Below are 14127 nucleotides of genomic sequence, written 5' to 3'. Positions count from 1 at the left end.
CAATACATTATAAAGTCTAACATTTTCTATGTATATGTTAAAATAAATTTCTATTGATTAATTAAGTTTTAGTGACGTTGGGTCCGTTTTGGTAAATTACTGCAGGTTCAAAAGAAGGATGTTGTTCGTTAAGGACCCACAGATCATGTCCCTGGGCGCACTTAAAAAATTTGGTCATGTGTCCCAGAGTCCACAGTTTACCCACAGCATGTCCAATGTGCCCACAGTTTACCCACAGCATGTCCAATATGTCCAATAACCAATTGGACAATGACTGCCCTCCCCTAATGACCTCTAGAGAACCTCCAGGGAACATGCCCTGAAGGGTCTTTGGACAATAACTGCCCCCCCCCCCCTTCCTCCAAGCAGAAGAGCTTGTTCAGGTGTAGGCTCCTGTCTCTGTCTGGCGAAGCAGATAGGCTGCTTAGGCCCTTTGTCCCCGGGGCCATTACGCTCTTCAATGCTACACAGAAGGGAGGAGGGGGATACACTAAAGTGTTTAAGTCTGCTCTGCACACTGGCCTTTGTGCCATGCCTTCATCTGGGGGCCTTTACACATACACATAGACTACCCTGGACTGGACTGATTGCACTATGATACTATGATATCTATCTATCTATCTATAAAGAGTTTTTTAACGTTCCATGAGGGTTTAAAAACCCTTTAGGGCTAGAGAACGTTAAGTAACCCTAACCCTAACCTCTTTTGTATACGGCACACAGCTGACAGTATATCTGCGGAGTAAAGACGGACTTTGTGGGCCAATACAAAACGTACTGAACAGTTTTAAAGTAGCCGAGTGGACTTGTGACAGGTGGTGTCACTCCTACGCGCTACGAGTCGCTCCACCAGGCCGTGCAGATGGTGCGTTGGGAACTGTGCATGCCAACAGTTGTTGCTAGGGAGATAGTATTTACCCCCCAATTCTTTTTTTACTTATGTAGAATTTCACATGATTTACTTACTTCTTTGGGAAAAAATGGAAATAATCATAAGCTGTGATATTGTGTTTTATATTTACAACACAAATGGGAAACGATGATGTTGTGTAAGAACTAACAAAAGAAAACAGCGAGGCCGGAAATCACTGAGCAAAACACGGCTGACAACAGAGGCTTGTAATTAATGTCAAGTGAAGAAAATGTGCAGTTCCAGCATTAACGTTAAATGTTTCTGGACGTGGAGGTTGGTCAAAATTTGACATAAGATGTCTGCAAAAATGAGTGTGTGCTCGGTGCACACGCATTTAAAGAAAAGAAAGCAAGTTGCCATGTGAATTATGCTGTATTGAATACATTTTTCACAAAACCAATAAAAAAGTGTGACAGCAGTCTTGAAAGCACAGTGACAAAGAGTGAAAGAGTGTAAACTGACCAGATATCGTACATGTTCTCTGTAGAAGCCTGGAACCGCTCTGTGTGACGCTCATGTCACGCTTGTTGTCGGCTACATGGCATTCTTATTAAAAGTGGAAATCAATAGCAAAGGGGTAGCTGTAAATCTTTAAAAAAATGTTCTAAATTTTGGGAAATACTCTGATTTACGTTCTCGTGGAGCGATATAAGAAGATTGATACCACTCTCCTGTCTGGGCGCTAAATAAGAAGCTCCATGTCTCTCAACAGGGACAGCACGTTTTACATTTCTGTTCATGTATGGATTAAACATGAAACGTTTATTACTGAGCTTTAGACGCGATAGGCGGCTAATTTGTCTTTGACTTTCACTCAACGTTTCCAGTCTTTATGCTACGCTAACTGTACTATAGTGGTACATCTAAATCTCGGCAAGGAAAGGGAATGAGAAGATTTCCCAAAACATTGAACAATTCCTGTAAATCTGGTTTCACTGCCAATCATTTCCGGAATATAAACTCTGGTCTGAGAGCGTTGTTTGTCCATGTGCACATTGACAAGACAACTGTAATATTAAAATGAATCTTCATCAGCTGTCTTGTCATTAGCAATACGTATTACAGCGACCACATGTAACACTGAAATTCTGGGTGTTTGTAATAGCTGACCTAAAGCAGTGTAAATAGTCTTTTTGATATACAACACGGCACAGAGTCAGCGCCTCAACCCACAGGATGTAATGTCACCGCTCTCACAGGAGTCAGAGAGAGAGAGTACGTTACAGTTCATCACCGTCTTTGTTGTTCTGTAGATAATTCCTCATAATTCCTCCCGCAACTCAGAATCTCTGAGTTGCGCTGTGATTTAAAAAAAAGGTTTTCACCATATTATGTTCTTCACATAAAGAAGTCAGAAATGACACAGAGACAGACACAGGTTTAAAAAACATCAGTGCATTAATTGACATAGTAGAGCCAGTAGATCACGTTGAAGAGGGAGAAGCTGAAGGGGAATATTATCCGTGACCATCTGTCGATGGTGTTCACGTCGGTGAGGTCTGGGATTTTGATTTTGAGCTGCGACGATCGCCTCCGCAGACGGCTTTTCTTTACGTGCGCGTTCCTGTCCGTGCTGAGGCGGCCCGACTCTCGCGGCCCGCTCGGCTTCCTGTACAGGACCCCCGAGTTGTCGAACGCCGTGGAGGAGGAGTTGTGGCGCTCGCTCACCGTGGTGGTGATCTCATTCCCTCCCACCTCGTTGTGGATCTCCAAGGTTGTCAGCAAAATGTTTCCCTGGGAGTCGACCTAGGCACGGACGGACAGACAGACAGACAGCAGCGGTGTTAAAAATGGGCTGCAGAGCTGAGGGCTGGGTGACTGATGACACATGTGCAGCATGTGTCAGGCCCCGGGGCCGGCGTCTTCCAGCGGGCTGACAGATTACAGCCGGGGAAAAAGAGAGTGGCCTTCAAAAGCAGCTTTCCTGTCCCAAAGTTAAATCACTTCTCTCAAATCAGCTCAAGGTTGGGCTGAATGGCTCTAATACTAATGTCATGGCAACACAAAAACATTCATGAATCATTCACACCTATGTGGCAAAAATAGAGGCACAATATGTACACAGTCATATAACAAACATGTGGTTACAAGACAGGAGAGGGGGGGACGAGGTGAATATTCTTACTCAGGTTCAAACGAGTCACAGAAACTGGTCTTATTCCATCAATAGAGCTGCAAAGATTAATCCATCAGTTGTCTATTAAATTAACTTCCAACAATGTTGATACTCAATTAATCCGTTTGAGTCATTTGTTTATGAAAAAGCAAAAGATTCTCTGATCAGCTTCCTACATGTGAATATGTTCTGGTTTCTTCTCTCCCCTGGGACAGTAATCTGAATATCTTTGAGTTGTGGATAAAATAAGACATTTGAGGACGTCGTCTTGGACTTTGGGAAACACTGATCACTATATTTTCTGACAGTATCAACCAAAGAACTAAAATAATTGTGAGTTGCAGCCGTAATGTTTTGTGTTGTATGATTTGTTCATGTTCATTATAAAGTGGCTTGCATTAACTGTACATGATATCAGGGCCATAAAACACAGTAAAACACCACAGAGGAGACGGGGATGTAATGTTTCAGTTTCAGTGGAGGTTTCACAGATGTGACACAACAGGCAGGGACAGACACTCACCCTCGGTGAGGGACGGCGTCCTTGCACCTGACTGGATAGTTTAACAGACGAAGACTTGCAATTTCCTCCTTCCAGACCGGACTAGCCAGGAGAAACACAAACAGAAACCCCCTTTGGTCTGAGCATCGGTCAGGTGTTAGCTAGCTTCACAACCAGGAGGCTGAGAATCCCAGCGGACTCAAACGCCTCAGCGAGGACGGTGGGAGACACAGGAAGATGTTTGACTGTATGGACCGGATAAGTCCAGAGTTGACAATTCATTACATCTAATTATACTATGGATATGGACGTAACAACAACAGCCATCTACCAGGGGTGTCACCATTCTCCAAATTCACTGTTCGATTTGGCTTTTCATTTTAAGGGTCCCATTCAATTTTTGATTTAAACATTTTCTTCTCAGGACTAACCACAATGCCACTTAAAAAGATAGAAAATAGATGGGAGAAGGGTACTTTCCAACAAAATTACTGAGGCACAATTCAAAGCACCATTAGTTTAAGAAGGTGCACATAAACGCACCACGGAGTCCCGTCATTGTTTGTTTCTAGAACTCACTCACTGGATGCCCCATGTTGTCTCGGTGTTATCTCCCCGCTGGCAGTGAGCGTGGTGTCTGGGAACGAGCAGCTGGAGGCTACCGCTAAGCTAACGTTACCCTGTGTCTTTAGCTGCATGCTACTGACCATTAAAGTGACTATATGTAACTTTTGAATATTTCTGCAACGGATGATCATAAATGATCTGTAACAACATAACAGTGAGCAGAACGCTATCTTTGTATAGTTTTAGAATGATGGGAAGCTACATTGTGTCTGTTTTTTCTTTGGACGTGCGCAAGTAACAGAGATGAAGAGAAAACTATATTGAGGGAATCGCCATCCTGCTCTTTATTTTGACAGTCCAAATCAAAAGCTTGTTTCGATCAATGTTTGATTCAGAGGTTGTGAACCCTAATATCTACAAACATGCTGCTCATCCCGGTTTGTCCTACTTATTGGAATAAGTTAGTGAAGGTTGACATTGCGTTGGCGTCATCCACAGACGTACGACCAAAACAAAACAAAAACGTTGCTCTCACTCTGAAAACTCACGTTGTTCTGCTAATCTAATTCTCTGGACCATTTAGAAATAATTCTCACCTTGGGCCCATCAAATTTATCCCGCTCATTATTTGCCTTCTGTGCCTTCTCAGCCATCTTCTTCTGCATCTGAGGTCCTCTTCCAAAGAAGATGTAGTTGACGAAGGCGTACTCCAGCAGAGCCAGGAACACAAACACAAAGCAGCCCATCAGGTACATGTCTATAGCTTTGACGTAGGGGATCTTGGGCAGAGTCTCTCTTAAATGAGTGTTGATGGTTGTCATGGTCAGGACAGTGGTGATCCCTGTAAAGTAAAAAGATAAATTAAAAATCACCAAGTTGCAAATTAAAAGAAAAACACAACTAACCTCTAATACAACCTGCATGGTCATGAAATAATATAGATGCAGTTTTTCAGGGAACTTCCTAAACTTAGACCATAAGACAATTATCCAGACACAGTTTTCTAAAAACACATGGGAGCTTGTTCCTTTAACTAACTTGTATTGACTGAGCTATATTAAATTTGATATTGTTTATTTAAAACTAATTCTAAATCAATTTAGAATAGTAGCACTACAGGGGCTAAAAAGAAGTGCTACTGTATTAGTCTCTCATTGCCAGACCTTCCCTCAGATTGGACAGATGGTCTAGCTAGCTGTCTGGATTTACCCTGCAGAGATCTGAGGACCAGGTAACCATAGTCCTCAGATTGGACAGATAGTCTAGCTAGCTGTCTGGATTTACCCTGCAGAGATCTGAGGACCAGGTAACCATTGTCCTCAGAAATCCACCAGAGGTTAGAACGCCAACACAGAGACAGAGGACGGAGATGGAATTTCAGGTGGCAACAAAGCCATCCCTGTCATTAATAGAGAGCACAGTATTTTTCTGTCAAGGTATCTCCATGAGTCATTTTCATCAGCTGCAGGTACAAACATTTCCATCAAACCTGATTATAACATACATTAAATCATTAATGTTACATGACATGTCATTTAGCTGACACTTTTATCCAAAGCACCTTAAAATTTTGCTATATATCAGAGGTCGCACACCTCTCAAGCAACTAGGGGTAAGTGTCTTGCTTAGGGACACATTGGTTGATGTATCGCAGTGGGAATTGAACCCAGGTCTCCCACACCAAAGGCATGTGTCATATCCACTGCACCATCACCATCACTAAAAGACTAATAACCTTAAAGATGAAAGTTCCTGGATGCCTCTTCTAAACAGGCTTGAATTTCTTTAGTTTGGATAAGCAGAAAACGCTCCTCTATACAGTATGACCATCAGCTCATGTAGCATACAACGAGGGAACCGACTCAGCAAAGACAACAAACAGCAGCGTAGTAATTGTCTGGATAAGGTGCACCATCAACATTAAATGTGTCTGTGTTGTGTTTGTGTCTCCTGGATGGCTCACCAACCTGGACGCTGTGTCTATTTCTGTCGACTCTGACTTATATAATTAAACCAAAAGTGTTGCACTGTACAGTGCTGCATGTGTGTGGGTGTGAAGAGCACTGTGGGTTTGTGGCATTGATTCTGCAGAACAAAGAATCCAAAGTCTCTCAAAGCTCAGGAGAAGAGGGTTACTCAACAAATCCCCGGCATATTTTCAGTGCAGTACTGCAGACCTTACTGCTGTCTTTGATATCAGCTGAAAGTACAGGGAGAGATTACCAAATGATTATCACTGATGACATCTCGTAGATGATAATGTTCAATCATTGCTTTAGCAACCGTAACTAGGGAGGTTTGTCAAACTTTTAATTATTTTTTTTAACTTATTATAAATAAATTTACTATTTATAAAAACAAACAAGAATGTAAACTAAGCAAACAGACACAGACACACACACACACACACACACACAGAATACAAAAGATATACTAGAAATATTAAATAAGATAACAAAATATTAAAATACCAGAACTACTGGGAAAAATATACTTATAGAGTGAAAAGAATGTACGTGTATATACAAGAGTAGAATAAAATGTACAACCTACATACATAGTATATTTAACAAAATAAAATTTGTATAGGCTAACATTAAATATAATAATGTTTTGTTATCATAATATTGGACAAACTAGCACTACAGTACACTCCAAGAGTAACGCTGTTTCTTCAACATGGATCCACTGGCGAGGATGCTAACCTTTGGCCTGGAACATGTAGCTTTGGCTCAGTCTTTAAGCATGATAGCATGTATGTAGCCTTGAAGTTAACTTAAGACTCCTTTCTACACGACTCTAATTAAAAACAAGTTAGCAAGACACCTTTATAAAAGCGAGATGAGAAGGTGTTTTCAGTAAACTCCTGCAGCTAACATTAGTTTAACTCGCGTGCAAGCTACAGCTGATAAAATCTTCTATTGACAGTTGTCATTTTTAAAATGAGAAGCCAGCTGATATCTCTGACATCCAGGATGCATTGTTTTAAAATCAAGAATGTTGATGATATATTTGTTACCATGACTTAGCAAACTGTCCATTACTGAATGCACCTAATCTATACACCATGCAGCTTCAATGAGATTCGAAGTAAAGACTAAGAATCTCACGCCTCACGCCTGGTAGGTATCCCTGACAATGTAGCTTACCTCTCAAAGCACCATCATGGCAGAGAGAATGGAAACGCACATTGATTCATCACATAGGCAGTGATTGAATTGGATAGTAGCCTACAGTAAGTGTCCATGCTGCATTGATCTCAGTGTGTGAGACAGTGGTCTTCTCAATGGGGCAGCGTTCCAGCAGGGCTGACCCTGCCCAGGTGCTTCTAACTAGAGCTGCTCAAAATGTTCTACATTGTCTCAGCGAATGACTACGCAACCGGGATGTAATGAATGCTGCAATGATGTGCTCTTCCTTACAACTTAACGCTAGATGCTGAACGAGGATTCCCATTAAGGTAACGATCAATGCAGTCAGGGATGGTATGGTGTTTTCCTGTGGTGAACAGAGCCTCGTGGAAAGTGAGTCTTAGATCCAGTCCAGTCTCCTATTACACCACAGGGCAGCAGCCCCAACAAACTGAAAGGAAAACATTCATTCTGAATCTGATATTTATCTATTCACATACAGTGTGTATGAAATAAGTGTGTGAAGAAGTCACCAATAGTGCTCTACATGTATTTAAAATAGATTAAAAGTTAACTGTCTTGATCATTGAGTGTAATGTCACACAGTCCTTTTTTTCTTTTTACGATACCAGTGCTGATACGCAGGGTTCAAAATTAACTTTTTCGGCAAATCTACCAACCACATACATATTTGACCAGCATTTTAAACACTGCTGATACGATACCTTGGTTGTGATGCTGATAATAAAACAATTACTTTTACCTTAATTTGAGTAGTATAAATGTTTTTCTACAAATCCTGCTTTCCATTTAACAAAGACGGCTAAACGTCAAACAAGCGGGTGCACACAATCTAAAATGCAGTCAGAATGGATGACTCCCTGTTTGGTGCTGAGCTGACAGGAGGAAATAGCTCCCTAACTGGTCTCTCACTGCCCGACCTTCCTCCACAGCACGCAGAGCAGGGTCTGGCTGGTCCACACAGCATTCCCGGATGGAAGAATAACATGCTCTGGTTTATTGTCTTGTCTATAAACCAATCACAATGGCCATGGGCGGCGCCAAATGCCGGACGGCACCATGGTGCCTCTGCTAAATAGTCTCAGGAAGGACCAGGTAACCATAGTCCTCAGATTGGTCAGATAGTCTAGCTAGCTGTCTGGATTTACCCTGCAGAGATCGGAGGACCAGGTAACCATAGTCCTCAGATTGGACAGATAGTCTAGCTAGCTGTCTGGATTTACCCTGCAGAGAACTGAGGACCAGGTAACCATAGTCCTCAGATTGGACAGATAGTCTAGCTAGCTGTCTGGATTTACCCTGCAGAGATCGGGGACCAGGTAACCATAGTCCTCAGATTGGACAGATAGTCTAGTAGCTGTTTGATTTACCCGCAGAGATCGAGGACAAGGTAACCATAGTCCTCAGATTGGACAGATAGTAGCTAGTGTCTGGATTTAACTGCAGAGACTGAGGACCAGGTAACCAAGTCCTCAGATTGGACAGAATGTCTAGCTAGCGTCTGGATTTACCCTGCAGAATCTGAGGACCAGGTAACCATAGTCCCGATTGGACAGATAGTTAGCTAGCTGTTGGATTTACCCTGCAGAGATCTGAGGACCAGGTAACCATAGTCCTCAGATGGACAGATAGTCTAGCTAGCTGTCTGGATTTACCCTGCAAGATCTGAGGCCAGGTAACATAGTCCTCAGATTGGACAGATGTCAGTAGCTGTCTGGATTTACCCTGCAGAGATCTGAGGACCAGGTAACCATAGGGACTACTCCCTAGCTAACCCTCAAAGTACATGTTTAACTTGCAACATAACACTCATTTTTTATTCTCAAATTGTGTTGGTGCCTCTCTAGGACGGGGCAAGACACCTCTCTGAAGAGGGGGCGAAGAGAGCCGTGAGACTACACCAAATATTAAAGTTCCAGGCCATAAAACAAAACAATAAACTAAAAAGAGACAGAGTTCATGGGGACTTTAGACTGGGAGATAATTCTCTGTAGATTTGTAACAAGCAACACCTTTCACATTACATGCATCATTTGATTCATTTCTTTTGTAATATTTTGGGGGGCTTTTATTACTTTTTAATTTATAGAGCAGCTGAAGGATGAAAGGAAAGGAGGTAGAGAGGGGGGGATGACACGCAGCAAAGGACCATGGGTAGGATTTGGCCAAGGACTCAGTCTATGTGGAGCACTCACTCTACTGGGTGAGCTAAAGGTTACCACATTTGATCCATAGTTAATATCAAAATGTTGATTAGGGCAGCGTTATCACTAAACACTGGGCCCTAAAATGCATGGTGAACTTTTTTTAAATCTGGAGTGAAAAAATGATGTAATGTTAACGTTAAACCAAGTCCTCATTTTGCTACAGACCCACTGAGACTAACCGTGAAAAGGAAAGGAATCCCTTCCAGACAGTTTTAGACACATAAATAAAATGGAATGGGAAAGGTCAGATCCCCTGTTTATGTCCTCTGCTGGCCGACAGCATCCCACCTATCATCCTCTCAGGTCACAGCACGGTATATTACATGAACTTGACATGATCTTCTAACAACCGCTCAATCACCTTTACAATCTCTCTGAGAGGGAGGAGAGGCCATCACTCATAAATACATCTCACATAACAACCCAGTTTCTGCTCTGTAGCCGTTGAACAAACTCATCACCTCCCATTGCATCTAATCCGTTAATCTATCCGCTACTATCTGAGTCACTAAGATAGTGTAATGTCTTCATTTCTGAACTTCTGAAGTGTTCCTTGATTCACAGAAACCCCTCTGAAAGCCACCATCCCCAAAATCATTCTCTGTGGAGCTGCAAAGGCTCCACATTAATGATGTCATAGTTTAAATGTCTGTCTATTTTTTAGCTTTGGGACAGAGGTGGTCACTGCTCTCAGCACTATCAAACACAGAAGACATCCGACTGAAGGTGAAGCGACAGCGCTGAGATCAATCTACTGCACAGGACACATCATACCTAATGCAACTCTGGCAGCCGAGGCGTCATAATTTATCCAGAACGACACCCAGGATAGGATGGTGATGAGGATGGAGGGCATGTACGTCTGCAGGATGAAGTATCCGATGTTTCGCTTCAGCTTGAAGCTCAGAGACAGTCGAGGGTAGGCACCTGCAGGGAAACACAGCCAAAAGGAAGAAGCCCCTTTTAATTCAAGAGCAACGAGGGGATGTCTTGCACTTTGTTTTAGTTCCTATGGCGGTGGCCTCACCAACTGGTTTCATCACCATAGAAACAAGCAAGCATGGGGCAAATTGCAAAGCATCTTATTAAGCCTTGAGATTATGTGTGTGGAAACACCACAACGCAGAGCAAAATGTAAAACTGTTTTCACACACATACCTGTACAACGTTAAAGGGACGATTTGACACTTTCTTGATGAGAGTTAGTGTGTGTGTGTGTGTGTGTGTGACACCAGTGACACCAGACTCACACTTGTACTATAACTATGAAGCTACAGCCAGCTTAGCCATTAGCTTAGCTTAGCATAAAGACTAAAAACAGGGGGAAACAGCTAGATTTTCTCTGAGATGTTGGGAGGCAGATTTAGTTACCTTTTGACGGAGACTGACTAGCTGTTTCTCTTGGTCTAGATTGGCTGCAATTTAAATAGGATGTTTGGGGGGGCAGGGGCTCAGTCTGTAGAGAGTTGGGTTGGGAATTGGAGGGTTGCTGGTTCAAGTCCCCATACGGACCAAAGTATGGTGGTGGACTGGTAACTCTAGAGATGCCAGTTCACCCCCTAGGCACTGAAAAGGTGTCCTAGATCAAGTTACCGAACCCCCAACTACTCGCTCGATCGACAGCTGCAGCCCCTCACTCTGACATCAGCGTGTGTGTGTGTGTGTATTCTAACAACAGAGGGAAAACAGTGTAATTTCCCTTGAGGGATTAATACAGTATAAATTATTATGTTGGTCTCATTTGTAGTGCAATGCAGAAAATTATATTTGGACTAGTGAAAGACAGAACTCCAACCACAAAATTTAAAAACCAACATTCTAAGGCTCTATTGAGCATGAGAGTAGCATTACATGGACGTAGGTAAATTAAGACTGGTTTAAAATCATTTAACAGTAGTTCAGCAGATTTAAGACTTTTTAAGGCCAAAAAGCATCTGTAGACAGCCCTTAGAGTTTATTAGCATCAAGATTTGACCCTGATTATAATGAGCTCTAATAGCCATCTCTGTATTATCTTCTCAGAACTGTTCGGACAATTTCCATCCTACATTAATTCAACTGCAGGAAAAATCACTGTTCTGGTGCCTCTGAGTTTTTATCTTATTACAAGAGAATAATTCATGGTGTCTCTGCCTCATGAATACATTATATTACTGTAAGTACATCCCCCCTATTCTTTTATCAAGATCTTGAATCATTATTCCCACTTCTAGTGTTACAGTAAGAGAGGTCACGGTAAGATGCAAATGATGTGCACACGGACTGAGTACCGGAGATCCACTGATATTTGGGTGCCTCATGTGAAACTTTAAAATAATAATAATGAAGATTTTCATTTAAATGAATGTCTGTTATGAAACTTGAACTTGTGGTTGAATAATTTCCCTTTACATAAGAACGTAGCAGAGCCTACATTTTTTTAAACGTATTTAAAACATTTTTTTATCATCCAAGCAGGCAAGAACCCAAACTAAGTTTGTCTGTCAGTCGATCTCCTCCGCACACACAACACCGCCGCACCATGCAGTCCCTGTCCCCACACACACACACACACACACACCCCACACACACAACACAACACACACACACACACACACACACACACACACCACACACACACACACACACCCACAACACACATAAACAGGGATATCTGTCTGGAAATACTAATAATATTAATGTTGATGCATAAAATGTTGGATTACGTTGCACACGGCGGTTTTTGGGGTCATGCATACTGTAAGTAAGAACTTATTTAAAACAAGGTCAGCCCTAGATTGTCTCTTTTCTCACTGCTATAAAGTGGGTGTGGCTCAACTGGAGGAAGGTGATGTCAAGTACTTCTGTGCACCAATCAGGATTCATAATTAAAATCTGTTGAAATGTTTGGTTGTTTGTTCCATCCAGTCTGACAACAGTACAGCCACACAGTTATATAAAGCAGATTAGCTGAGTGTTTGAAAGTTTTCATAAAAAATATCTAAATGTTTTTAACTTGATGTGGCGTATTTGGTCATGAATATGGAGGAGTACTTCAGATCTCCTTTAAAGGCATGGAATTGACTATGAATAGTAGTGCAGGGGGATTTGAGTTTCTAGTAAAAGTAAGCAAAGTATCTGAAACAATTATACTGCATGTGGACCGGATTACTGGGAACTCACCGGTGGAAAAGACCACGTTCCTGGAAACCAGCTTGTAGTCGACGATGGAGAACTGAGGGAGCTCGATGCGAGTCACCCCGGTCACAGCAGAGTCTCCACCTTTCCAATAGAACTCTATATCATCCGTCGTGTAACCATCTGCAAACAGGCAGGAAACAAGCAAGGTGTGAAAAAACACCGAAAGGTGCAGTCGTCTCATTTTGTGTGAAGGCTAAAATTAATTACGTATTTTTATTTGCTTAAGTGAAATCTGGGGGCCTAATAGCTACAGTTGATTTACAGTAAGTGCTATGAATCACATGGACTCGGCTGGCTGGAAGTGCTGATTGCATGAGATGTAAATCTTCATGGGAGTGTGTGTTACTGCAGGCAGACAGACGTATTCTACATGAAAGGGATCCATAACTGTCGTAGTTTTATGGCAGCATAGACAGCCAAACATGTCATCGAGACTAATGAAGTTGGAGTAATTATTACTGTGCTCTACTATGAAAATCCCTGTCTGGTTCAACCCCTTCTGGATGGACCAGTGGCTCTAACCAGAGAGGCTGAAGCTAGCAATCTCATTGAGATACGACAGCTTAATAAATCGAAAGCAATTCTGCAGTCGGTGCAGTTTCTGTCTCCGTGAGATGAGGAGTGTGAGAACTTTTTTTATGGGAATCACAGTGCTGTTCATATTTTCAAGGAGTGAAAAAGTAGAGGTGTCCGCTGTATTTCTTTACCAAGAACAAGATGTGAGCCTTGAACTTACAACTCTCAATTTCCAGGGTGCAATTCTGTTCGTCCAGCGGGTACCTCCTCAGATCCATCATGCAGGCTGCAGTCGTGGTGATTCTGAATCCAAATAAATCCACAAAGAGGTATACGTTACATTGGTGACATATTTTTAAATAGTGTGTCATGTATGAAGACACATTATCAAAGCATACTGTCAAACAGAGGGAGATACAATTCATTGAGATGTGCTCCCTTACAGACTGTGTAGAAACAAGATAAAAAGTCAAATGGGACAAACCCTTACAGCCAGACACAAACATCCTGGCAAGGCAGTAATATTCATTATTATTTGTTTGAAAGTCACACTCTGTCAATAAATGCAAACGGCACTTCCAGGCTTTACAGAGCGGCAGTTATATGAAAAATCCAGAATGCCAATATACATGAGAGACAAGTTATGTGATATGAGCTGATTATAATTTCTATTACAAAATAAAGACATTTGCACCATAACGTCATGCAGAAAAGGCACAAATTGTAGCAGAAGAATTCACCAGAATGCAGAAAATTATGTATTTCACATTCAAAATTTCAATTTTGCTCAAAAGTGGAGAGCTCAACCCCTTTTTTTGTGCAAGTTGAGGGTTTAAAAAGTGAAAAAGCCTAAAGTCCCCCCGAAAGGGACGTACCCTCTCCAACAGAAACCACTGTTCTCAAACTGCTCCAAACAGCTCTACTGCCATTTAAACGTTATGATGCTCGCCTAGCTGCTAGCATGGCACGCCCTC

The 14127-nt window shown here is 42.0% G+C and overlaps 1 protein-coding gene and 1 long non-coding RNA gene across 5 annotated transcripts in view; one reads left to right on the top strand and one right to left on the bottom strand.

Moving 5' to 3' along the window:
• Positions 1-998: 998 nt before the first annotated feature.
• The window catches only part of gabrb3 (gamma-aminobutyric acid type A receptor subunit beta3), a 53159-nt gene continuing 40030 nt past the window's right edge, over positions 999-14127 (bottom strand). For 2 of the 4 annotated variants that reach the window (XM_032526762.1, XM_032526763.1), the window contains 5 exons: positions 13374-13456; positions 12620-12757; positions 10232-10384; positions 4695-4939; positions 2312-2659 (listed from right to left, as the gene is read on the bottom strand). In XM_032526762.1, the coding sequence (XP_032382653.1) occupies positions 2312-2659; positions 4695-4939; positions 10232-10384; positions 12620-12757; positions 13374-13456 (967 nt within the window). Of the gene's footprint in view, positions 2660-3552; positions 3634-4694; positions 4940-10231; positions 10385-12619; positions 12758-13373; positions 13457-14127 lie in introns of all 4 variants that reach the window. The other 2 variants (XM_032526760.1, XM_032526761.1) reach the window with 2 other exon arrangements.
• LOC116696087 (uncharacterized) overlaps positions 6336-14127 on the top strand; it is an 18298-nt gene continuing 10506 nt past the window's right edge. Inside the window, exon 1 of the long non-coding RNA XR_004333618.1 lies at positions 6336-6347. This is a non-coding gene — a long non-coding RNA (uncharacterized LOC116696087). The remainder of the gene's footprint in view (positions 6348-14127) is intronic.

Source organism: Etheostoma spectabile, chromosome 9 (assembly GCF_008692095.1).
Source record: "Etheostoma spectabile isolate EspeVRDwgs_2016 chromosome 9, UIUC_Espe_1.0, whole genome shotgun sequence".
Classification (NCBI taxonomy): Eukaryota; Metazoa; Chordata; class Actinopteri; order Perciformes; family Percidae; genus Etheostoma; species Etheostoma spectabile.
The sequence above is the reverse complement of the archived record's forward strand: the minus strand, read 5'-3'. Positions and strand labels throughout refer to the sequence as shown.